Source organism: Anser cygnoides, chromosome 7 (genome assembly GCF_040182565.1).
Source record: "Anser cygnoides isolate HZ-2024a breed goose chromosome 7, Taihu_goose_T2T_genome, whole genome shotgun sequence".
Classification (NCBI taxonomy): domain Eukaryota; kingdom Metazoa; phylum Chordata; class Aves; order Anseriformes; family Anatidae; genus Anser; species Anser cygnoides.
Window position 1 is genome coordinate 21,901,992 of NC_089879.1, and position 27,018 is coordinate 21,929,009.

General features: G+C 44.5%; 1 protein-coding gene and 2 long non-coding RNA genes across 8 annotated transcripts in view; 1 reads left to right on the plus strand and 2 right to left on the minus strand.

Moving 5' to 3' along the window:
* Positions 1-18,224, minus strand: part of PTEN (phosphatase and tensin homolog) — a 49,336-nt gene extending 31,112 nt beyond the window's left edge. The window contains exons 1-2 of the mRNA XM_048069192.2: positions 17,961-18,224; positions 2,421-2,505 (exon numbers count right to left, since the gene is read on the minus strand). Of these exons, the coding sequence (XP_047925149.1) occupies positions 2,421-2,505; positions 17,961-18,039 (164 nt within the window). The 5' untranslated portion in view covers positions 18,040-18,224. The remainder of the gene's footprint in view (positions 1-2,420; positions 2,506-17,960) is intronic.
* Positions 18,225-18,888: 664 nt separating this feature from the next.
* Positions 18,889-21,204, plus strand: LOC125183400 (uncharacterized). Its single transcript, XR_010832725.1, has 2 exons — positions 18,889-20,252; positions 20,568-21,204. It is a non-coding gene; the product is annotated as an uncharacterized lncRNA (long non-coding RNA).
* Positions 20,832-27,016, minus strand: LOC106030209 (uncharacterized). 6 transcript variants are annotated; one of them, XR_010832724.1, is made up of 5 exons: positions 26,669-27,014; positions 26,112-26,258; positions 24,973-25,106; positions 22,944-23,005; positions 20,832-22,054 (listed from the first exon to the last, which is right to left on the minus strand). It is a non-coding gene; the product is annotated as an uncharacterized lncRNA (long non-coding RNA). The 6 variants fall into 6 exon arrangements; XR_010832723.1 differs by having other exon boundaries at positions 20,835-23,005; positions 26,669-27,011; XR_001203591.3 differs by lacking the exon at positions 22,944-23,005 and having other exon boundaries at positions 20,837-22,054; positions 26,669-27,009.
* Positions 27,017-27,018: the final 2 nt, after the last annotated feature.

The window sequence follows — 27,018 nt, forward strand, 5'->3', positions numbered from 1 at the left end:
AAACAAGAACAGATGTGCATGCTCGTTGGGCAGCACTGAGTATGGGACTCCAATTTCATCGGCACAAGTATTTAGGAACTGCTGCTGGTGCCCCTGTTGGCAGACTTGGGGAGATTCAGGAAGACCTGGACCTGACAGCTCATTCCAGAGGGCCCCACGGGTTTGAAACATGCTGGACAACGACAAGAGCGGACTCCGCTTCCGCCAGTAACATCCACAGGACTACGCCTAAGCTTCCATGCAAGTGTCTAACTATTAAATTCCAGCCACAGTACTTCAAAGTGTAAGGAGCCAGCCAGCAGCCTGAGCCCTACTTCTCATACAGCATTATCATTAAATTTGTCAGGACACCAGCTGTCCAGAAAAAGCCCACTGGCATATCCCTCGTGGCTCAATACCAATTGCTCCGGAGCTCAAACACATTGAATTTCGACATAAAAACTTACTGAAAAAAAGAATACTCCAGGCATAACACTACTTTAGCATCCAACTCCCTACACCTACCTCATTTATCCCTCCGTATCTTAATATGTTTCATCACACTTTTAGGCTGTCACTAGTTCTTTTCATCAGAGTGTTTATGGATTAATAGTTGATAGTAACTTCCTTTCAAAAGTCTGACTTACACATTTTATTTATACACTTAACCAATACAATTTTCCTTTATGTAGGAACCACTGAAATCAACGCTGTGAACACAAGAGGACCTTCAAAGACTACTACCTATTGTTATAATTTGGATTATGCCTATGTCATTAGTTCCTAACCCAGCCTTTGGCTCTACCCGAAACCTTCCAAAGGTGGAGCCCACCGGGGAACCCTTGTGTCACGCAGCAGGTGCAGTACCCAGATCAGCTCAACGAAAAGGTGGCTCTGACAGCTAGTGAAAGAAGTTGGTTAGACAGTGTGAGTTTGTGGGACTGCCCTCAACCATCCCAAAGGACAGGGAAAGCCTGGTTTGCATGTAATGCGTCTGCACTAATGCAAACCGTGTATTAGACACCACGGCTTCACGCATCTCGACAATTCTCGTGGAGACGTATGCTCTGCAGGAGCATTTACAAACTGCGACACGGAACCTCACCGACATGACCCACTCGTTACTGCTGCCTGACAGAATAAGGTCACTGCTGCAAGCATGGTCAAAGCCAGACTGACGTTTTCAGTGCTACTCGTGGATGGTGAGCTTTGCCATAGCAGTTAAATATGCAAAAATGAAACCCTCTCAAACTCATCTGCATCTAACTGCAGCTGCTCGGCAAAGCTGCTGTCTCCAGATGACTTATTCTCAGCTGAGGGCTACGGTTCCTCCAAGTGTGAGAACCAAGGCACTTATTTCAGCACAAAGCTGGACGCAAACAACCACCAGTGAAATTCAAGCGTCACTAATTCTGCCTGGCAACTATCCTGAAAAACTTTGTGGCACCTCAAACCTGAGCACAGCACCTTCTTCCCCAGGTTCAGCTACTTCCAACTCCACTGCCCAACCATGTCCCTTGCATCATCCCCCGTTCCCAAAATTCAAGCCTCTTGGAAAGCTACTTAAGTTATTGGCTCAAACGCCAATGTTCTCAAAAGCAGCAAGAGTGGCTTTAAAAAAAAAAAAATCAGAATTCAGGATGCTGAATTGACTAATATTTGGCTCTTTTGCACAGGTATTTAGCTTTTAAAGGAATTTCTAATGCTGCATTCTCCAGGTGGGATTTTAAGCAAGCAAATTACAATGACGCTCCTAAATCACTAAGCACATCCTGGGGCTTTAGGCAGCCTGGTCTAGTGGGAGGCTTCTCTGCCCATGGCAGGGGGCTGGAACTAGATGTGCTTGAAGGTCCCTTTCAACCCAAACCGTTCTGTGCTTCTGTGATCCCCCCCAGATGTATCCAGCAGCTAAGAACAGGTAATATGTTAAAAACAAAAACCTTTTTACAAAATGTACTATAAGCATCACCAGCAATCATGAATTTTAGCTAGTTTGTCTCCTCTTCCATTCAGCCACGTTTAAAAAGCCTTTATCCAGAGCCACCTATAATTTACTGCTGTAAATCAAAATTTACTTATCAAGCACCTCATTTATCACTTGGAGAAAGGCTATGGGCAAACATTCTCCGAAATGCCATCAGTTATTTGAGCAAACTCTCATTACTGCAAACAGAGGCATGGATTCACATCTTTCTAAAATAAAATAACCTCTTTTTACATCAACACAATTTGCTGTGTTCAACTTTTCACATGAAAAAGCAGATTTGAGATCAACCCAGAACAGCAGCCTGGACTAAAATTCTTGAAAAAACTACTCTCAGCATTTATAACATTTCTATGAGACAGTTCACACATCCTTTCCTGAGCAGAATATATGAGTGCAGAAAAGGATACTTAAGATTTACAAGAGTAACTTATAAAGAAGAAAAATAGAGCCTTACCTTACTACATCATCAATATTGTTCCGGTACACTCCTTCAAGCCTCTCTGCAGGAAAACCCATAGCAATTATGTTTGGATAAATATCTGAATATGTGAGTTAGGGAAACATTTGTAAAATATGTACAATTTCTGCAATAATATTAAATGAACATCTCTAAATATTTATATGCTCCTGTAAGAAAGTCAGAGCAATAGCTTAGACCAACATCCATATGCGAATAATTCAACATTATATTGACAGCAATAATGGGTCTCTTCCAAAAACACAAAATTGAAAAATGGCCAGGAAAAAAAAATCAGTATAGAAAATTTCCAATATACAGTATTTTGTCCACATCCAATACAACAAGTCTCCTTACAATTCACATACATAACTGATTATAAGTCTTTACCATCGGATAGCCGCTGTTAACACTGAATAGAAAAGTAATCCATTAGAAAAGCAGAATCAAGTAATCCTCTTCTGTCATACATCATCTCACTAAAATTGTATATATGCTATGTGCCGTTCTCTCTCTACAGTTTGAGTGGTATATTTAATCCACTGGGAAACTATTTTAATAGTCGTGTGACTAAATTGCAAGAAGTTCCAAATTAAATGCCATGTTAACGTCACCAGTGATCCCAAAATAGGTATAGCATTCAAAACAAACAAAAAAGTGCATTTCATACATGTAAACCCTGGCAACAGTACATTTTGTCACTTTCCATGATTTCTACGTAACAGGCCACTTACAGCAGCTGCTAAGGTGGCTCTGAATGCCTTAACGCGAGATACTGCAAGAGATGGGAATGTACCGAATCCCAGAAGGATTACAGATATTGTTTATTAAATAATAATAATAAAAAAAATACACTTCTGGCAAAAAAAATGTAGTTTCTTATGCTGAACTACCTGTAACCCACATTCCAAAAGCAATACAACCCGAGATAAAGAGCTCAGGAAAAGTACCTTTTGGCAAGAAAAAAAACCTACAATTAAATAAGGCCAAATTAAAAAAAAAAAATTTACATCCATAGCAAACATGGTAAAGAACCCTATATAATTTACCAGAAAACAATTAGTATTTATTCTCCTGGTGATGTAATGATGTATGTATTGTTGTGGGTTTTTTTAAACACAACTCAAGAAATGAAAATACTCTTGAGTTTTAAACATCAGAAGAGATAATGCAGTGAAGAGCCTTCACTGACAAGCAAAAGAGAAATGAAACCAACAGCTCAAAAACAGACCGTGCCCTACCACATTAACATACTCCTCCTCAGACTAATTTTAGAAGGAATAAGAACAAAGAACGATATGTTTTAGGTTGACCCTGCTTTAAAGAAGGGGGCTGGAACAGGTGATTTCCAAAGGTTCGTTTCAACCTGAATTATTCCACAACTGAAAGAATGATTTTTATGGTTAAAATACCAGCAATATTAACAAGCCTCCGAAGAGTAAGCAGCAGAATGGAAGACACTGTAGCTTCCAAGATACTAATATTCCAGCTACCTGTACCCAAAGAAAAGCTTGAAATAGGATACGAACTGCTTTACTCTGTCCTTGCAGAGCTCCCACAAGCCTTATAAAGCAGCATAGACTAAGATCTGCACAGCTTGTTAACTAGAAGACTTAATTTTGTACATGTTTTTTTTGCAAGTGTTTTGAAGAATACATAGAAACAATGTTTTCTACTCTCAAAAAAGAATCTAGCATTTACTGTGTGGTAATCCAAGTATTAAGACATCTGTCTACTTGGACTATTCAAGATTATTTATGCAGGCAATAATTAGAAAAAAATGAAAGCTGCTGAAGAATCCAAATAAATATCTGTAGTAGTTTCAAATACAGACACTGAAAGGGGGTTACATGTGGTTTCCAATTTATTCTGTATTTCCCCAAACCTTAAAAAAGCTTATCTTGAGGAAAAAAAAAACAACGATTAAGTTGCTTAGCATTCAGAGCTTGTGATAACTTCAGATACTATCAAATCACATAAATCTTAAACTTTGAACTTCACTCTGAACGTATTTTACTCTGCAAGCAGTCCACACCTCTTTGTTAAAGTAGCAAAAGGCGCTATATAATTAGCAATCTATTTGCTGTTTTATCAGTTACTACTTGGCATAAGCATAAGAAACTGGTTATAAATCATGTACACCTGCTCCATGCCTATCCCTTAACAGCAAATTACCTGACTTTCAGCTAGCACACCCAATCACTCCCTCCTCATTCCTGATTTCAAGAGCACACATCTACCTACTGCCAGCTCTGCCCTTTTTGCTCAAAAGCACTCCATGTGCATCCTGCTCTGAGCAACAGGGCTACATAAATTACCCTTAAAAAAAATGCAGTACATTAATCTGTTTTCTGCAGCACTTCTCCATAGAGGACAAGCATTTATGCTTGCAACAGGGTTAAAATACATTTTGACGCACCCCATCAAAACCTGAAGTTCTGCATCCAAACAAAACTGTTTCAACTATAGGACCACCCGTGCCACAGGTGCCCAGGATTCCCAGAATCACCACGCAAGTTGCTCAAATTCCTGTTTACAACTGCGAGTTTTAGTACATGGTTTCCTCACGCATTTCAGCCTGTGGTTTTCATTCAGTAGCTTTTCTGCTGCCGTGTTTTCACCTCTGAAAGGCTAAGAAAGGAGATGCTTTCCAGGACTCCCAGCTGGTGCATGACAGGAAGAAGGCAGCCTGATGCCAGGCAAAAGGAACGCAACATTTTCTCATCAGTATCTCCAGTTCACAGGCCCACAGGTGTCCTAATAAAGTCTCAAACACACCAGCAGACAGAAATAAAAGCTTCTGAATAACCAGTGTGGTCTCACACTTGCAGAGCACAACCCCCTCATGGCTCTGGCGTCTCACGTGGCTCCTCAGGGTGCTACACATGCAGTACACGCACAGCGTGTGCACATTTCTTCTTTTAAATAGGAGTAAACCAACAGATTGAATGCTTAAGCTTAACCGTGCCTCAGAACGAGGTGCATATATAAACCCAGATATAGTCCTGCAAAAGATGTTCCCGAAAATGCCAAGAGTAAAGCAAATGGAAAAAGACTTCAAAAGGAGAAGAAAAAAAATGAGTTTAAATCAATTTACTGATGCCAATTCAATAAACACGTTGTGCGCTCTGAGGTTTTGGAACCTGACAGCACAAAAACTGAAGTGTTATTGAAAAACAAATATCCGACAGCGAGCCTGGTGGGGGTTCTGTTTTTAGGAAAACATGATTGTTTTTAAACAGGCAAGCCAATTTCTCCTCCACCTAAATATAAGCGTCCTGAAGTACCTTACTTATTATCTCCAAGTATCAGACTGGAATGCAACCCGCACGCCACTGCTGACTCACTCTGCTGTCTGCAGCAGATCTGGCGTTAAGGACAGCGGCCGCAGCAAGCAAACGCCGTGCTTCCACGGCGCGCCTGACAGCCTGCAGGGCTCGTCTGCGCTGAGCAGAAGCAAGCGGTACCTAACAAAGGCTTTCCTGCCGCTGGGGAAGATCCTTTCACGTCTTCTGAACATGCGCCTCTCTTACAAGCGTGCTGAAGAAGGGCACTGCTCCGAAAACCTTCTGTTGGCTCACACAGCCGAAGAATGACTTTTGCTCGGTGATGTAAGAACAGAGCGGAAGCGCTGTTACCGTCTACGCAGATGATCTAAGTCTATGAGCAGAAATAGCAGTTTCATCACTTAATTGAAAAAGCTGCCATATAAACTAAGTTGTTCCACCCTTGCCTCTCCTGCAAAATCTGCACTGAGAAGGGGATGATCCTTATTGCATCTGTACCAGCTCACTTTCTCCTGATGCTGTGCTCCTCCCCAGACACAGCCTGCGATTTACTGTCCGTCAGCCAAACGCATTTTGGGAGCACCACAGAGCGTCATCTTCAGCAAGTTCTTCTATCGTTACCACGCTGAAAGGTTCAGGGGCACCGCTTTGCACCCCCAAGTGAATTTAACACTGATCTCCGAAGCCGAAATTAAAACACTCGCTACCAAATGAGATTTCTTACAAGGGAGCTTGGAAGCTGGGCTTACATTCAAAGCAAGAATTCTGAGTCATCATGAAATCAGTAATGATACTGATAATTTTAGAAACCTGGAAGGACTGATGATTGAACACATGCAACAAGTTCATTATCAACTCCATCCTCATTTTAAAAGAGACGAATGGAGATGGATAAAACCTCAGCCAGTTTTTGACGCAGCTCTACAATGCTTCCAGCTAGCCTGCAAAAACAAAGTTAACCTGACAAGAACTATCACAAATTTGAAACAGGCTTACTACACACACACAAAAAAATCCCTGCCTGCCATATTTTGCCAAAGTAGCTCTTTCCTAAGAAATCCATTCCCCAAAATAGTTTCAATACCTTTGAAAGCACTCATTCCTTCTGCAACCTTGCAATCCTGTAGGTTGGGATTTTAGCTAGTGATCATAATAAAAAAATACATGAGACAGACCGCATGCACTGAAGCACAATACACATCAGCAAACAATAAAATGCTGTCCCCTACTAAGTTCATACTTCTTACTAACTGCAAAACTTCAGCTTTACCCAAGGAAATGTAAAAACGGAAGCACCTAATAGTTTGCTAAGATATCAAACGCCACAAAGAAAAAGCAATGCTTTCTCAACACTTAAGACAAACCATATTTATCTATATACTGCTTCAAAAGCAACAGGGCTACAACAGGGCTACAGGGCTTGCTCTAATGCTGTTAGCAGATTTAACAAAATACTGGTCCTTAAATCCTGAAATTGTTCCCACATGCTAAAGATGACAGTCTTTTCAGTTGCTATGAGAAAAATCCTGTATCATTATGCAAATCAGCAGTTATAATCATTTTCAAAAATAGTTGTCTATATATTCACATTATGCGATGATCAAATTAAAGAATATGCAGTATACACTGAAAATTTCATTTTTTATATATATATATATATAAGCAAATGACTTGTGTTGCTCTTTTAAGATAACTTAATTTTCTCACAAATTCAGTTTTTTTCCTAATAATGGAAGCAGGCCAAAAAAAGCATACTGAAATATTTACCAGTTCTTACACAGCCACAAAAAAAAAGTTGCAAAAATACACAGCCATAGCCTTTCCTTTAACGACTAACATTCTCAGTATCTAGAACTTTATTCATGAGCATTTCTAAGCAGTTTTATGAATTCCTTTTTCAAACAAAGTAAGCATTTAAACCCTTGTCCTTGCTCTGCTCATGAAGGCAGCTCTAGGACAAAAACAGAAAGCAAATGACTTAATCTTCCTATTTTATAAGCATGCTAGAGCATGCAGTGCAGAATTTACATATAGCTTTACTTTCTAAACCAATGCTGACAGGTTTTAAACCAAAGCCCAAATAAAAAAACAACTTTAAAACTATTAGCCCTTTGCAATCAAAGGCTGCAGGAGGATCCACCAGTCACTAGACTTCATCTTTTGTTAAAAAGGAAATTTAAAACAAGCCGAATGTTCCTGAAGCTGTGAATGACGGGCACTGTTCAAATCTTGCTTTGGAACTAAAAACTTCTTACTGCAAAACCTGAACCTCCATATGTAAGGACAGCTGGCCATTTTTGGTGACCTTCACAGTTTCCACTTTCCAAGTACAAACTTAATTTACCAAAGAACAGATTTAAATTGCTGAATCTATGGCCTGAAAAAAGCTCCGCAACCTGTCAGGAATGAAAATTTTCACTTCCAGTTCAGGCAAGCAGAGCACGTACTGACGCTGACCTGCTCCTCAATGACCCACTCTACATTTGCACCCCAGTTTTGCTCCACTACAGCAACCTTCAGCTTCCTCCCTCAGCACCAGCCCCGTGTGCTGGTAGCCGTAGCATGAAGGAAGCTGGCCCCCACTCTCGCAGGCGGCAGCCAAGCTGTCAGCAGCTACATCCCATCGACAGCAAAACTGGTAAGTGGAGGCACAAGGGTACTTCCAAGTCTCCCACAGTTGCTTTGTTGCCTCATGTATTTGCAGTTTTCAGGAACTCAGACTTCAGTAACGACACAACGTGGTCCAGCAGAACATCTGTCCCTACCAGCTCTGCGAGGTTAGCACGCTGACCTCAACCCTTTTAACTCCAGCTTAAACAAGTCCACATAGAAACAAAAAAAAAAAAAAAAACACAGTTCTAGCTGTTCAACAGCTTGACAGCCTGCAGCTACAGAGGGAGTGTTGCAAGAAGTGTCCACACTCCATCCTCAAACAGATTTAAGTGTCCTGACAAATGGCCAAACCCTTATTAGTGCTATTTTCTTGACAGCATCCCTACTAAAAAACAAAAAAGACAGACAGACATAGGAAAATATGCCCAACCAAATCTAAAAGTTTCCCAGCATATATGCCATTTAGCTTGTATATATACATACTTTTTTTTTTCCCCCCTAAGTAGGCTGCATTTCCATTAGCCAGCATGAAACACAAAATAAGTTTACTGTTTTTCTACAAGTCTGGGTAATCAGGAAGTATAGCGGAAATGAACAGGAAGAAAGTTCTTCAGAGCAAAGGAGGATTCCTTGTAGCCAGCCAGCTGTACTTGCCAACTGTACCATCTGTGCCTTAAAGAAGGAGAAAAGAGACCAACTCAGATGTGGCTGAGAGAAACATTTTATGATTTAGAAGAAGTGCATTTAACCCATTAATGCTCAAGATTTCAACTACAACCCTTTGTTTCTTTTTAATCCCCCTGCTTGTAATTTAAATGCAGCAACCTACACACGGAAGAAAAAAAAAGTGGCTCCTTCATATCCAAATTCCCATAGTGGGAAGGAGTACATCAGAAGATACTTGAAGATGAGATTGCCAGGTTGCCTCAGGAACCAGCCACAAGCTAACCTCCATCCCACAGCAGGCTTTCGGACCCACGTACACTCATGACACTGCTTTTTGGAAATTACTGCCACAGTAAGCGTCTCTCCTTTTAGCTTTGTAAGGTGTATGAGATGTGTCCTGGAGCTCTCAGCCACATGGTGGCTTTGCTGAACAATTAACAGGGTCAAGAAGACTGAAAAAACACAGAATCTACATAATAACCAGGCGCTTCCCCCTGCCACCCCCACCCCAGTCTCAACCTCATAAACCTCACAGCGTAAATACAAAAACCAGTAACAGAGAAGCGTGTAAAAGTATGATGTTTACACTGCAGAAGAACTTGTTCTAACAAAGACTGAGCACAGACGCATTAAACTTCCATTTCAACCTGGTATGGAACCACAGATAAAGACAGACATGCAGAGAGTAAAGGAGATAAGTCTGCCGTGAAGGGCTGCAAAACCCTCTAAAATAGCCGGTGATATTACCAGACCGAAGCAGCTAGCCTGCCCATTACAGAAAAGCCAACAGCAAGCAGCATTGTAAGAAACGATGCAACAGCACACCGTACTGTTCACATCAAATTTGCAAGAAAGAAGCCTTCAGCTGAGAAATCAAGGATAGGGCCTCGACTCCTTACTCAGTGCCAGCTCCGGGTCTACAGCCCTAACAGAAGACGTTCCGTCCCCAATTCCGGAGGTGGAAATTGTGTAAGGGCGCAGTTAGGAAGGTCTCCTGCTTCTGCTCACGCTTTGGAAGAAGCCATGTAAGTAAAGCGAGCCCCTGCTTTCTGTACGCGCTCCAGCACCCCAGCCTGCTACCGCGCCGCGGGGACAGCCGCACGTGGCAGGCCGGGCAGCTGTCCTGCCTCGGCCTTCTGTCTGGAGGCAACGCAGGGAAGAAGCTCCACTTCCGCGTCTCAGTTGGAGATTTCCAACGTGACAAACGTACCCGTTTTTGCCTATGAACCCAAATCAGGACGAACTCTTTGACAACAGAGCGTGGGACCTCCCCAGGGGCGCTCTCAGAACGCTACCACACTTCGCAGGAGCTCCTCTAAAGAAGCACCGCTGTGTACTTAAGCAGATCTTAACCTCAAACACCCACAGAAGAGTACAAGAATTTTATTCAGTAAAAGAACTCAGCACGGAGAGTCACTACGTTGATATTTACTGACAGGAAGTGAAAAATGGCTCAGACTCAACTTCTTGCAAGTCTGAAAGGACATCCAAAACTTTCAGACACAAGGGAATATAAAATTGCTGTCAGGCTGGCGGACAAACGTTGCACTAAAAAGCTTTATGAAACTTAAGCTAGATTTATATGAATTTTTCAGCATTAGAAGACTTAATTTCAGGGGGCGGTTACAAGAGAATATAAAGACAAGCAGCAAAACCAGGCATAAGGCCAGCCTAATAAACCATTTCTCAATCAAGCAGCCCTAAGTAGATAATATTTAGTTCTAACGAGATCCAGTGTTTTCCTCCTCTTAATGTTAGCACAAAAAATGTCTTAGAGAAGTAACACCCATTCACACAAGGAACCAAAGAAGAGAAAACACCCAACTGCTTCAATTCTAGCCCAATATATATCCATGCAAAGCAGAGAATTAAGCACAGGCCCCTAAAAAAATTAATCATGCAATTAAAACCTATTATACTACATCCCTACAAAGGCAGAATGAAGTTTATACGACATTTCTTAAGCACTTCACTGCAAAGAATTGGATATTACGCAGTTTTTATGCACTGCTGCACGCTGGGGCTGTGAAGCCAGGACTTCATCTTTAAAGGGAACAAAGCCAGCTTTTGCAATAGTCATCATCCCAAACATACAGCGGCTGAGTTTAATTTTTTAGCTGCACAGCCAATTACCATTTGAATCACAGAGCCCACTACTTTAGCTCTGTTTCCTAAAAATCGTTATTAAGATAACTGAGATTTATGCAGTATGATACGGGGCCTAATTGCATGATTATTATACTTCCATTCTACAAAGCTCTTTTTTCATGGCTCTGTACACAAGATGGTAAATGAGGCAGATGACTACAGGAGCAAAGAGGATGCTAGCCTGAATTAGGAACTGGAACAAGGATTTGTTTGCATCTGAAGTATCAGTCTGGATGAAGATACAACTAAGAGCAACCTCTGAGCACAATGCACAGTCAACTACCCACAAAACGTCCACATTTCAGGAGAGCTCGTGCTCCATGGGGCTATGTACATACATTCCCACATTTTAAGATAAATTCCCTCCTTACAGTCAAGAAGCACCCGTGCCAGTAACTCACGGGAATTACTCGTGCGGCTGCAAGGCCCCAAACCACCGGAGAAGTACCAAATCGCAGGGACCCACGACTACCCTAGGATTTGTGACGAGACACCAGACACATCCAGCAATCACCGTTCACAGCCCAACACCACGGCCAGTTTACCCCCTTGAAAAGCCATTCAGCAACAAATCAAGACCAATATCCACAGCAAATACAAAGCACATATACCTTTGAGCTCCAGATTACTAGCTGGGTACTCCAGCTAGAAAGGAGGTGGGCTTTAAAATTAGGTTAGTTATGACTAATGACAGCAACTTAGGACTGTAATGTAATTAAGGGATTTGACAGCTCAATTGTCTATACCCTCCCTTTTTTTTCCTTCAGTTTCTTAGAACACAACTATTGTCCCTTAAATCATTATACAAGAACCATTTTCTTGTTTAAACATGTTGTAATGGAACACTCTAGGCTACAGTACCATACGTATAATTTGTCAGCTTATGCGACATCGATATGGCTAAAATATTAGTTCATTTAAATATATAATTTAAGAAACCATTCAGAAATTCACTATTGGCAAAAGCAACTTGGTAGACAGAAACTTAACAAAAAAAAATGATTTCATACTTATTGCATTCCAAAGTTTAGTTTCAGTGCGGCCTTACTCTTTTTTAGCACATGGGTTTTTAAAAATGTGTTAATAAAACACATTATTGTGGTAAGATTATTACTGAATGAGTGATACCAACTGCTTCCATAACAACAAAGAGGACTTAGGTGTCCAAATCATCCTGTAAGGTTGAAAACAAAAGATACAATCACCTCTTTTGGGAAAAAAAATAGAAAAATCAGTACTTCTCCATGCAGCGCTGTAACACACCATTTAGTAAATACTAGCTTCCTCTACAGCATTTGCTGTACTTCAAAACCTTTTGGTAGTCAAAGTAAGGTGTCTTACATGAGATGTAGCAAGCGATCACCAGCCTAGCAGCCGTCCAGAGCCACCTGATCATCCAGCGCGTATCAGACCATGGCAGTATTAGCCACACTCAAGGCTGTATCCTTTCCCTAAACACACCGTAAGCATCTCATGAAGTCAGAGGAAGTTGCGCGTAATTATCTGGAGGACAGAAGGGCCTTCCTGACTAGCACGATCTCCTAGAGAGATTCACTTTCAAAATTCATCGGCCTTCTTCGAGAGCGCAGTTTAGCGCAGTGCTGACACGGGGCCAGCCAGTTGCCCCCAGAGCCAAACGGGGGGGGGGGGATCTTCAGCAGCACCCAACACTGGCCAAGCTGTCCTCACCAAAGCACCAAGCAGCATCGCCAAAGGCAATTTCACAGCTGACAACAACTCAGCAGTGGGACAGGGACAGAAACGACAAAAATCAACTTGGATTTCTCCTTAAAATCACAATGCTCACAACCAGGAGCAGCTCAAGGAAAGCTTGCACTTTGTTTAGCGTTACCCTTTTAACAGTGTTTTACGGGAAAGCCTCGGCTGTTCTGAAAATTACACACAGTTAACTAAGCTTACAAACAGATTTCAATGAAGATTAGCCTCAGTTGTGTTCTGTTTTTTTTTTTTTTTTCCTTTAGAGGTCAATTTGAGAAAATTTTACAAGGTGCTCGCATTATCTGTACTAATTTCTTTCCTTAACTTGAAAAGCACATTTAGCCATCACTTAAACAGCAGAACTACATGAAGCAGAGAATTAGTTTGCAGCTTTTGTTGACTTAAAAGTGTGCACAAGCGGTTATTTTTTAACTTCATGTTTAGCTTGTGCAAACAGTCCCCAGCAACGCTGCGCATTGATTAAAAAATTTTGATGATGCAAGATCAAGTAGTTCATTAGGAAGCCTGCACTCCATTTAAGTAAGCGCAAAGAGACGAGCTTTTAACTTGTCAAGCACCTTTAACTGCACCAGAAAAGCTGGGCAGAAAGCGACTGGGGCTTCTTTAAACTGATGCAGCAAGGGTTGCACAACCGAGCGCTCTATGGGACGGGTTTTTCTGTGCGTAGGCTTCAGCTGTCAAACTACGCTATCTGCAAATATGCACGTAGTACAACAAGATGTCAAAGGTTTTCTTGGTTGTGAGGAAAAACAACGGATAGACCAACAGGCACATCTTCAACCTCAGAAGAGAAAATGCATGAATTTGCACCAATCGACACCTTCTTGCTCTCTCTGGACAACTCAAAGATCTTGATCCCTGGAAGCACATAAAGACTGATTTTCCCAGCATCAAACACATCCTACAGCAAGCAGGTAACTGAACCTAACTCTGAGAAAGTGGCTATTCAAACAAACTTTTAAGATAAATTCAAAGCAAAATCAGTACTCATCTTGTCCAACGCTCAAAATCATCCAGGCTCCACACGTAAAATGAATCTGTCAGGTGCTTAACACAACTAAGTAACGTGGTTTACTCATCAACAAAGAAATACTCTTCCACCAGCAAAACCCTTTACCACTTCATTTCTTCCAGTCTCTCCTAATCCCTTACCAGCCCTTACTGTGCTTGCAGGCAAGACAAACATTACAAATACCTAACAAACTTCAGTTTCAAAATGAAAGCAAGTATTTTAAACAAATGGAATTTCCAGCTCTATTTTTAAACTCAGGATGTACCTTATGCCATTAAATCATTTTTTTCTTGGAAGCTGAGCCATTTTTACTGAAGTCACATAATTTTTTATTAAAAATGCAAAATGCTTCAGGACCACAAATAGCATGAGGTTGCATTATATTCTAAGCAGCTTCCACTCACAATTTTAGCATTCTCTGCCTTCTAGTATGTGAGACAAACACAGGCAAGACTTGGAAACAAATTGCATCCAACAGCTGATCTTTACTGAATATTACAGCAGTTTATACAATATGTAGGTCATGAGAAACACATGCTGCAATTAAGCACAGGGCAGGCGTGCTCCATCCCATGCTAAGCCTAGTCTGCCATGCTCACACATAACAGAAGGCCTGGAAATATGAGGGAAGCCCAAACAATGCTATAATGCGCACACGAAGCAGTTGCACTGATTTTTCACTTCGGTCTCACACGGTTAAGCCACTTGCTAAACTAAGTTATGCACAGACCTAAGACACATGCAAGCAATGTAACGTGTAGGACTTGCACGCAACTCTTTGCAGGAAAACGGTCGACAACTGAGCCGCACAATTTCAGAAATCCCGAAGATTATAGTGCCTCGGACAATATAACAGTCCTTTCTTCATAAAAAAAATTGCATCCATCTTAGAAGAAATCTGTTAATCCAAACTTTCCTTCTCACCCATTTGCAACAAAAAGGTATCCAGTATTACAGAAGGAAGACAGAAACATGAATAAATCAGGAATACAATATCTGAAATGAAGTATTAAGAAGACGACTTAGTGGCTCCAGTGTTAGAACCTTTTCCTCTTCCAATTTCAAAAATATTTTTTCACAAAATGTGCAGAAAAAGACTGTTCAGGGACAAGAATATTTGATCAGATGAGAAGTGATGTCAATATGTTTTTAAAGACACATTTCACAATTAGCATATAGGACTATTTTCATCTAGTATATGCAAATCTACTGATTTGGAGAAGTCATTATTTCCCTTTCTTAAAACCCTACTTTACCAACACAGGAATCATTCTTAACTGCGAGTCCCATGTACAACATACAATGTACATACATCTGCACTCATTTTAAAAGGATGTAATGCAGCCTGTAGGAAAAAAAGCCAGACATTCCAGCCCAGGTCCATGAAGGGTACACGTTGGCACTCCAGCACCTAACTCAGGCCGTGTTGTGGGGCTCAGGTGCTCCCCATGGTGCCTTGGAGAATTAGCCGTGACTGAAATACACAGACACAAATCCTTCATCCTCCTGGGACGCTGAGAGATGAACCCCGCCTCAAAGACAGGCACACGAGGCGAGACAGACCTCCGCACACAGTCTGCTGATCACACCCCACCTGGATGCAAGCCCCTGCCCTAGCAGGTTCGCTGGAGGGCTTCATTCCGCACCTGCCCAGCCTAGGCAGCAATGCCCAGTTCCTGTTTGCAAGAGGAATCCACCGTGCAGTTTGCCTCATCCCAGCTAAATGCCCAAATCACAGGGCCTCACACCTCTCTTAGTCTTTTAGCTTGACAGAAACAGCTGCCCTGAAAAGAGCCAGTACCCACAGGATGCTCCCACACAAGTGGGAACGCAGGGAGGCAGAGTTAACCAGCAGCAGAAGTGCAGATGCTCGCTTGCTTCAGTCCCAAAATTTTGCGCTCCGCCACAGGATGAGAAGTTCCTTTGAGATCTTAAATCCCAGTCCTCCTATCACGCACCACACGCCTTCCCAAATACCTCATTTAAGTTTCAGGGGTGCTCATTTCCTTCACTGGACATCTCGCTCTCAGACAACTGACTCCCAGTCTAGTCCTCTGTTTATGCACGTAAGAAACAAGCAGGTTATTTTCCAAGTGCCAGATACGATGAGCAACAATTCCATCAAAACCCCGCAAAAAAAGCATGTCCAAGAAAGCCTGCACAGTGATGAAAAAATTAAACTTTCACTTCTGCACCAGTGTCAGCCTTCAAGTAAAGTCATTATACTGTACACACAGCAGTCTTCGTTCATTAGTTATCCGTTCAAATGTGCAGCTACGAAAAAAAGAGTGTAAGCTCCTTCCAAAGATGTCTTTGCAACGGTTAAAAAAAAATGCTTTTTCCACTAATTTCATTACAGAATTGCAGCCAGCTGCTGCTTTTGGAAAAACTAGCCCAAATCCAGTCTTCAGTGGCCTATCTTTAATCCAAAAATCTAAGAATGTAGTGAGACAATTAAAAAAAAAAAAAAAAGCAAAAAACTTCATTTGGCATATCCTTAGCAACCCTGAGTAAGGAAATCCAGGTTCAAAATTCAACAATTTTCTTGCCAAGAACAGATTACTAGTTAAAAGGGTCTGTTTGCATCAAAAAACTATGCCAACTAATGGTATATTTGGACAAAGATACCTGCAACACCGAATTCTACAACGATGAAGCCAAAAGCTAACCATTTTGCCACCACTTAACTCTTTCCATAGTCCACAAGTTCCCAGCGAACGCATTACTCAGAGAATCAGAAATCTCACTCAGACTTTCTGTCTTTAAGTCAGCACCGTGTGCTGCTCTGGCCTGTGTCAGCGTTACAGCTGCCCTAATCGTAGGCCAACAAAATGACCAAGCGCAAACATTGCAAAGGCAAGTCTAAAACTACGTTTTATCAACACCACAAACAGAATGCAAGAATTACGTAGCAGAGAGGGCGCTTCCTAACTAAAAGCTCGGCAGTAGCCTGCTGAAGTCAAGAACCTTTCAGGCCCTTTTGAAGCCACCAACACATTAGGCCAAGCATCAACGTAACAGCTCGAGCTCTGTGCTAGTGACTGCAGTAATTGGTGCTGATCCTGTCCAGGAACCGGGTTGTATTTGTAGCATCTGCTATGAGTTCTGAAAAACAGTAATTTTCACCCTGGCCTTGCTGTCGAGCAGCAAGCTCTCTTTCTAGAGCGCTTGTCAGAATCACGGAAGGGCTGGAAGGGATCCACGAGGACTGCCAGGCCTAACTCCCAGCTCCGCACACGGCCACCCAAAAATCAAACTCTAAGCCCAGGTCTGCATACTACTATCATTTTTCCCAGGATGGCTCTAACTTTCAGGCACAGTTCCTATTCTTACACCAAAACCTCTCAAGTACAATAATGAACCTTCTACACCACGAAGACTGCTACAGCCACAGCACAGCCCCTGCACGCCATTAACTCTGCATGGCGTTTGGAGCTCAACATCTGCCTGCTGCTGCTACTGCACATCTGTTCCAAAGGCCACCAAAGCAACACACTAGCAAGGCTTCTCCACAGTTTGACTCATTAGTCATAATTGCACACTAAGAACATATTCCGGAATCACACTCCTCGCAATCCTCTTCAACAAGACTCAGTGCGTTCTCGTTTGTAATACATCCTGGTGCTTACTGCAGCTGAGATTATGCCAAAGCACGGTTTACATGTCACGGTAGGAAAGTAAGGTTTTTTTTTTTTTTTAACTTTAATTTAAGCCCATTCCTTGCGATTGAGACCTTCGCTCCATCTGACTGAGACCAAGGGCTCGCTCTGCCTGGCCGAGGGCGCAGGACCCAGGCTTCGCCCCTCCTGCCACACGGCCGGCAGCGACCCGAGCGGGGCCGAGGGCCCCCGCCGCCCGCCCCTGCGGCTCCGCTCGGCGGGGAACGGCGCCGGGCCCCCCGGCGGGCCGCAGCTCCGGGGGGTCCGCCCGGCCCCGACAAAAGGCGGCCGAGGCGCGGCGGGGAGGGCGCAGCGGCCCCGGGAAGCGCGTTAGGTAACCGCGGCGCGGGTCTGATGCAATAGCTCGCCGCGCACCGCTCGCCGTCGGGCTCCGGCGGCGCCGGGAGGATACAGGTCAGGTCCAGGTCGAAGCCATCCTCCTGGTAGCGCCTTTTGTTCCTGCTGACGATCTCTTTGATGATGGCGGTCATGTCTGGCAGCCGGGGGCCGCTCCGGGACAGCGCGCAGAGGCCGGGCGGCGGCGGCGGGGCGCGGGGCCGGGCGGCGGCGGAGGGCCGGCGGCCGCCGGGCAGCCCCGGGCGCGGGGCCTGCTGCTGCCGCGGCTCAGCCCCGGCTGGGCCCGCCTCCCCCCGCGGCGGCGGCGGCGGCTCCCGGCAGCGGCGGCGGCTGCCCCCCCCCCCTCCTCCTCCTCCTCCTCCTCCTCCTCCTGCCGGGGCGGGAGCGGCGGCGGCGGCCGAGCAGGGAGGCTTCGGGGCCGGGCCGAGTCCCTGAGGGAGCCGCCGCCGCCGCCGCCGTCTTTGAGGCGAGCGCGGCGGAGGCGGAGAGAGCAGCTCTCCGGCGCTCCGGGCCCCAGCAATGGTGACAGCGGCGCGGGGCGCCCCCCCGGCCCGGCCCCGCTCCGCCCCGCTCCGCTCCCCGCCCGGGGCGGCGGCGGCGGCAGCGGCGGCGGCGGGGGGCCCGGAGCCGCGCGGTGGGGCCGGGCGGGCGGGCGGGCGCTCGGCGGGGCGGCGGCGGCTCCTCAGGGCGTGCGGGCCGGCAGCGCGGCCTGGCTCATCCCCCGCGCCCAGCAGCGCCGCGCCAGCGCTAGGCTCCCATCATGGCTGCAGCTTCCGAGAGGGGACGCGCCGCCGCGCTGCCGCCCCGCCCCCTCCGCCGCCGCCGCCGCCGCCGCCCCGGAAAAGTAGTCCCGCCGCCCCGCCGCCGCATCGCCGCCCCGCCGCCCGCGCCCGGCCCCAGCCGCGCCGCGCCGCTCCTCCGCCCCCCTCCCCTCCCTCTCTCTCTCGCCGCCGCCGCCGCCGCCGCCGCCCCGCGGGGGCCGAGCCCGCGGCGGGCGGAGGGATACGGGCGGCGCGAGGTGTGAGCCGCCGCGCAGAGCGGCGGTGCTGCGACCCGTCACGTGGGCGGCCCGCTGCGCTCGCCGCGGCCCCTCCCCCTCCCGCGGCCGGAAGTGGCCGGGCCGGGCCGGGCCGGGCCGGGAGTCGAGGTGGGGGCGGGCGGTGCCGGGCGGAGCTCCCCGCCGCCGCTCGGCCTGGGGCGGCCCTCGCGCCTCGCACGGGCCCCTGAGGGAGCCCCGCGGGCGGCGAGAAGCTCCCCCGCGGCCGTCCGGGCTCGCTCCGAGCTGCCGCCTCCGCCCGGCGTGGTGCGCGAGCGCCTGCTGCCCCCTGCAGCCTCCCCGGCCCCGGGGGAGCGGGGGGCCGCTGGCCCCGGCGTGCTTCCTGCGCCGGGGTCTGCAGCCGCTGGAACCGGGGCTGCCGGGGGGACGTCTCTCGTTGTTAGTGCCCGCTCGTGGGCGTCTTGCCTCCGAGGCTGTCGCCTTTTTGGCCCTGCTGGTCCTGTCTGCCGCCGGCACCTGCAGCAGCAGCAAGCTCCAGAAGCTCGCTCCCCGCTACGCAAAGAAGTGCTTTAGGCTGGTCCTCCGGTAGTTTCCTTACGAGACCTCTATTTAGTACTGCAAGACTGGGTGAATGCTTCAGTTAATGCATTCGGCTTACCCGCTGCCTTAATGCTGTGAATACACCCGCCTCCCTCCGCTGATCGCAGTCGGTTATCCTGATGGTGGTCTCAAAAACCTCCAAACCAGCCTCCGCTGGAGTGGGAACATTCCTTTAAAACTTTTACAGACAGATGGAATTATACGCGGTTCTTCACTCTCCAGTCTGAAAGCTGCTATAAGTCTTTAGGAGTCGCCTGTGGTAATGACTTGCAGAAAAGGGGCCATTAGGCAGCTAGTCACAGCCTGAACTTCTGTGTATGAAAACTGGCTTGAGTCTCAGTTACAAGTTTCTGACTTTTTCATCGTTCGGTGTGGCTTTTTTTTTTTTTTGCTTTTGTATTTTTGGTGGTTTGTTCTTTCTGTGTGTGTGCAGACAGGTGAAATACTAGCCTAGTAAAGTAATTCAAAACAAAATACTTTTAAGACAACTTGGAATGTATAGCTTCTGTAAAGCCTCAGGAACGGAATACGCTGGAAATCAGCATCTGCCCCAGCTACTAAGAGATCAGCAGAGAGCCTGCCAGACAGACCATCCATTTGAAGAAACAGAGTTTCTAGGCAGGTAACTTTGCTTTCCTTAAAAACGCTGTCTTTGCAGCGTTCTCATGTTGGACAGTAAGTAACACGAAGGATATCCCATGGAGGTCAAAGATAACACACCTCTGAAGGAAGTGTGTTCCTATTTAAAAGGTAGGGGAAGGCAGTTATTTTATTTAGGGATGATGAATACCTTCAAAAATCTGCAAGGAACAGAAATGAAAGGGGAGTGAAACCCCTTTCCTATAGAATTGTAAGAGAGACGTGATGGAAAGGAGCAGCCTGATGGTAGGAGGAAAACCTGAGCATCCCTTTCCCTTCTCTCTGTGAAAAGCAGATGATGTAAACCAGATGGGCAGGAAACTCCCTAAAGAACAGATCCCAGTACTAATTGATACACTCACCTCAAACGTTTCTGAGGCTGGTGGGGAAAGAAACCTTGACTAAGAAACTTTGTATTTTTCCTAGACCCATCAGACCACAGGGAGGATGGTCCTCACAGGAACGCCAGCAGGACGTCGCTACCTGGTTTGCTTAGTAGTTGCGTTACCCGGGGAATGGCTCTCACTTTTGTTTGAGCAGGGCAACTTGATTAATGCTTGCTTGCATATTGGTTGGAGACTAGGGGAATTTTGTTGATAAGCAGTACTCTGGCAAGTAGGAAAGATTAAATAAAATACAGTAGGTATAAAAAGATGATGTCAATTTTTGTAATATATGTAAGGCAATACTTTACAGAACTTTTCTAAGGAACAGCAAGAAGGAATTCAAAAGCATGAGATAAGATTGAACACGACACTGAAGTTAAAATATGTTTTAAGAGAGGTCCTGAAGTCCACTTGCAGATGGTTGGAGCAGGAAGAGGAATGGAAGAGTGAAATGCTATGCTTTGCCTTTAAGGGCTCAAAATAAACTGGAACATAAGGTGGAGGGATTTCCTGGGTTGCTGCAGCCTTCAGCCTTTGCAAATGCTGTATTATATAATTCTTTCATAAATGTATCAAGTTTCATCTTAAGATCTTTTGCCACCATTATTCCCACTGGGAAGCTGTTCCCAGAACCTTCTTCTGATTTTCATGCTAAAAATATTTGTAGCTGGTTTATATCCGTTTGTTCTTGTGCCAGTGTTGGCCTTAAATAGCTCCTACGCCACAGTATTTACCCTTTTTACCCTTTGTGCATTTACAGACATAAATGTCCTCTCTCTTAGCCTTCATCTCACTAGTCTCCATAGTGACTTTCTGCTCCAGTTTCAGTAATATTTCTTTTCAATATACACGACCAGAATGGTGTGCGGTGTTCTCAATGGTATCTTGCCAGAGCCAAGGACAATGGTATTAATCCCTTCCAAACTCTGCTAGGAACCTTGCTCCCAAGACTTCTTAGGGCCTTGTTTTCCTGATCGTGTTGGCAGCTCATAGTTACTTTGGGGTCAGCTAGTGTGTGGAGTAAGATCATACTGTTCCTTTCCCAAACTTCAAATGTATTGAATGAACCCATGAGACCTACTTTTAGGTCCTGGACTTGGAGGTTATCTGTAGACAAATACTGTTGTGGCTAGCAAATCAAAAACGCCTTTTAAAACATTTCTGAAAGCCTCTAAGTATAAAGACTGTCCCCTCTCTTTCTGACGTCCAGCTACATACGTGGGACAGATTTTCATCAAACCATGCAGTGATGATCTTTGCAACAAAAAACACCGCTGAAATCTCATGGTCCAACTTGTACGACTATGCCAGGAATTAGTAGGACAGGGAAAGAGAATATAGCTATGCCACCGCTAGTACTCATGTTACGCCTCCATCTTAAACTCTGTGTAGAGTTGAGGTCCCATCTTAAAAAGTTATGTGGAGGTTATCTTTAACTAAAATCTTCAGTTACTGAAAAGGTTTGACACGGTCTGTTTTCTTTGCCATTTCTTCAGTATAATATGTAGGGACTCCAGAAGAAACTAGCTGGAGACAGGTTCAAAACAACAAAGAGAAGTCATTAGTGTCACAGCATAGAATCATAGAACGACAGAATGGTTTGGGTTGGAAGGGACCTTAAAGACCGTCCAGTTCTGACATCTCCCACCAGCCTTGGCTGCCCCCAGCCCCATCCAACCTGATTTTGAGCACTGCCAGGGATGGGGCATCCACAGCTTTTCTGAGCAGCCCGTTCCAGTGCCTCACCACCCTCTGAGCAAATCTAAACCTACTCTTCTAGTTTAAAGCCGATATCCCTTGTCCTGTCGCAACGCTGCCTGACAGAGTCCCTCCCCAGCTTTCTTGTAGGCTCTACCTTTCTTGTAGGTACAGGAGGGCTGCAATGAGGCCTCCCTGGAGCCTTCTCTTCTCGAGGCTGAACAACCCCAGCTCACTCAGCCTCTCTTCATAGGAGAGGTGCTCCAGCCCTCTGAACGTTTTCATCGACCCTCCTCTGGACCTGCTCTAACAGTTCCACAAAGTTAAATTGTATGGTTTTGCTACAAAATGCCATAGATGCAAAAAGTTTACGTGGGTTTAAGGAGAAAGTGGCCAAAATCATGAAAGAATTGGCTACAAAATACAATACAACCTCTAACTTGGAAGTCTTTGATCTGCAAGTTGGCAAAACCCAGAAGAGTCTTCTGGGGAAAAACCACTACATGCTTTTGCCCAATTATTAAAACTGTTCCCAGGCTTCCCCTTTCCACCATCATTTTCTTTTCCATCGCTCGTCTTGGTCTTTCCAAATACTTTGTCTTGCTTTCTGGTGATCTCCTTTCATACCTACTCCTTCCCTTTCTGTTTCGTTATTCACAGTGAACAGTAACCCCATTCCTGCCTTCAGACACCACAGATCCTTTGGCTTTTAGCATACCTGTTCTTTCCCATCTTGCTCCTGTTCAGATCACTGGAGAAGTTGCCATTAGCCTGTAGTGACTGGACAATGAAGTTCACCAAAAATAACATAGAATCACAGAATCATCGAGGTTGGAAGAGACCTCCAAGATCACCTAGTCCAACCTCTGACCTAACACTAGCAAGTCCTCCACTAAACCATATCACTAAGCTCTGCATTTAAACGCTTTTTAAAGACCTCCAGGGATGGTGATTCAACCACATGTTTCATAGCAAAGCACTCAATGGTCAAAATCAAACCAGCACGCTGTGTGGCCTTCATCTTAACTCCTGTAATGTGTCTTCAAACTATGATAGGTCGCTGTGGAGACCTTCTAGTTCTGTATTCAAAAGCTACAGTCTCTTAGAGTCCAGCCAAGTCATCCATTCTTTGGATTTGAAATTTTACAATTTTGGGGGAAATCTGCAATCTCCTTTTTTTTTTTATATTAATAATAATAAAAAAGTTATTTATATTTTTCCCACAGCTGCAAAAGCCAAATTGAAAAAGTGTGCTGAAAGAGTTTCAACTTAGGTTGCCAATTTCTAGACAAGTCCTTGAGTAGGAAGCATGCTGTGTGATCTGAAGTAGCCAAGGGACACCAAATGCTTGGGCAACAGCAGCTGCCACAAACACTTTTTTTTTTCCCCCGTATAAACCCATGATTTCCAGTTCATTTTTCTTTCAGACATACTTTTACAGGGAGATATCAATTGAAAACTAAGGCCCAGCTCTTATTAACAGTGGAAAGGCACACAGTCAGCGGTAGGCTGGTAGTGTCTCATGGCTCCGCACTAAGCAGCTCCAGATCAGCACGGTGCATGGAAACGCCTCGCCAAGGTCAGAGCAAACAGGCAGAGCTCCGGTTACACTAAAGGTATGGAGGCATTAGTAGGATCAGGTTTGAGAGTAAGTCCTAATGTTGAGATGAAGTCTCAAAACATAATGGTTTTGAAACTGTTTAGTAAAGCAGGATGAATTTGGCATTTCCCACCATTTTTAAGAAATATTTGTTCAAGAAATAATAGTCTCTCGTTATTGTGAAAAAAACAGAGCCCAATGCAACATATGGATTCCACAGAATATCAGTGAGACATCAACCTCACCTTCAACCTGACCCTGCTTGACTTCTGAAAAATTGCATTACTCATTAAAAATTTTTTACGTATACTTCGGCAGAGGATTTCTTTCAAAGGTTCGTTATAGAGCTGTCAAATAGCAGTGAGAAAATGTAGGTTTTATTACTTGTGTGTGTTTGCATTTATCCTTAATTGCAACAAAACAGATGTCATTTTTTAAGAGTGGGAGAATAAACAGAAGGGTCCTAAATATTTTCCTACAATATTGGTGATTCAAACACAATAGTATTTGCCTAGTGCATGAAATTCAGACAGTGAAATGATTGATTACCCTTTTTCTATTCAAGAGGGGCAATTATAAGAACTAGTATAAGCCTCAAATTAATAATAAAGCTGTCAGCATCACTGATTATATCTAGTTCGCTATTAAATCATCAAGGGGAAACTGTTCACATGTTCTACATAGACTTAAAAAAAATACATTGTCTATAAGATAATCATCTTATTTACCATTAAATGTTGGAGAAGCAGCAGAAAAAGGAAAGCCTTCTGTAAATCAATTTAGACATTGATACATTTATTTTCTGATTAAATACATTTCTTATCTGGGAGAGCTATAGCACACAATAAAAGGGAAACCTCCAGTACTGCTGAAGAAGCTAAAGTTGTTTCAAAACTTTTTTTTTTTTGTTAATGTAGGTTATATTGATCCAGTAAGTAGAAACAAACTGAAATTTCTCATGTGACTACTCTGGTAAAATCACAATCATTTTGAGAACTTGAGTACTTTTTTTGTGTATTGATTTAATGATGAAAACACCACTGATGTGATGTCAGATGGTTTCTGCGGGGCAGATCACATCCCACTTGGGTCACTGCAGAGAATGCCTGGGTGTCAGTACAGATAGATCAGCTGTGACATACTTTACCTGAGGTGACACTGAATGGAGCAGGTGCAGTGAAGAAGAAATTAAAGACCAGAAGCAGCAGATCTGTTCCACAGGCTGTTGTACCCAGTAGGCACAAAAAGTTTCAGTTGACTCGTCTGTAGGTGAAGTAGTTCCTGCATTTGTGTACAAGGGATGACAGTTAAAAATGCCTCCTAAGAAAATTAATGTTGTATAAAAAGCTCTTGAAAAACAAAATAGGATTCCAAGTGAGCTAGCTGAATTTTGTTATCAAGTCCCTGAACAATATATGAATTATAGGTAAGAATAAAATAAAGTCATAAGGCTGTATCACAAAAAAAAAAAAAAAGCTGGGACTGAAAGGCTTTAAAAATTCAGGGGCATTGATGCAAGAGCAGAAGGGTAGAAGACAACAAAAAATAAGTTGCCAAAACATCTGAGTAATCACATTCACTCGAAAGATCTCCTTATTTTAACCTTCTTCTCAACATTTTCCTGATATATTGTTTGAAGTTACTATTTTCATTTGCAATGCAAATTGGAATTTTTTGAAAGTCTTTTACCTCAGTACTTCTAAATAAACTGCTGATTAATTATTAAATGTAGATGATTTTCATTCTGATGTATCCCAGTAGCATCTGAAATCAGCCAACTGATGTTAACTTGCAAGCTTTGGGTTGTTCTGTTCGCATACACCTTCTAAGTGAAAGTATAGTTATGGTTGTATTATACATTCCCTAATTTTACCCTGGACAAGGGACCTCCTGAGGTCCCATCCAAACAACATTTCTCCAAGACAAAGACACATCTTTGCTATGAAAGAGTTCAGTGATAAATAAATGGCTTCCTTTTAAAAACAGATGCTGCTCCGAGGGCTTGGGGTTATTCTGCTATTATGGGAGGAGCTTAAACTGATCCTTCAGAAAGCAAATCTGAAAGCAGCAGGAAAAAAAAAACAAGTACTGGAGGAAAAAAAACGTAGGTTATAAGCCAGAGAAAGTGAGAATAGCCAAATACAACAGGATGTAGAACAACGTTTAAAGAAATGTTAGACCAAAAAATCAGGCCACGTAATGGGAAAACAACAAAAAAGGATGTGTAAAGTAATTAACATGGAATCGACATGAAAGATATTACTGAGAATATATAGGAAGAATTACCACCATAGCTTCTTGATGGATGGAGGACATTTCAGCCTCTGGAAGTACTCGGTTCCTCCGCAGACACTCAGCTGGACTCCCGTCCTGACGCAGGCTTTCTTGCATATCCGCCCCAGCTCGATTCCAGCTCCCTCAGTTGCCTCAACCCTGCACGAAAACACTGCCCTAGTGCTGGGAAGCTGCAGCACATATGTACCATTTAACCGACCGATCGATAGCTCTTCCTAATCAGTTTTATTTTAGGTAGGTATTTTGTACTTCCTGGTTAGGCTGTTTATTTACTTCTCTACCGGTCAGTTCAGAACTGAGGTAGTGTGGAATTTTTTATTTCTTGAATGATTCCAAGATTACTATTTCCTACACATTTTTAAGATTTTTTTTTTTTCTGTAAGCGTGTGTATCTCAAAATTCAGGTGGCCCGTCTACACTGATAGCTCTAGGTAGCTCTAGGAGTGAGGACAGTCCAGAAACTGAACCATTTATTAAACGTACATGGGTTTTTTGGTCATTTTATGTGTGTTTATATATCTGTGTGTACTGAACAATTGTGCCATTACTCATCATTGCACGCTGGCCACGGCCTCCCGCGCCGTACTGCCTTGGTTATTTGCCACCTGTCGCGTTCTGTGGCGTGGGATGTTAAATTGCGGCGAAAACTCGAAACTTGAGAAGGACAGGGGCCTGGAAGGCGCGTGAAGAAAGGAGAATTTTCGTGAACTGTCCGAACACCCGTGCCGCGGCTTCGCCTCAGAAGCACGACCGTGTGGTACCTGAGCGAGGAGCCAAGGGCCGCTGCCAGCCGGGGCCGCCGCCGCCCCGCGCCCCGACCGCCGCCGCCCTGAGGGGGCCGCGGCGCCGCCGGCCGCTACCGGCGCTGCCCGGCGGGCGGAACCTTCGTGCGGGGCGG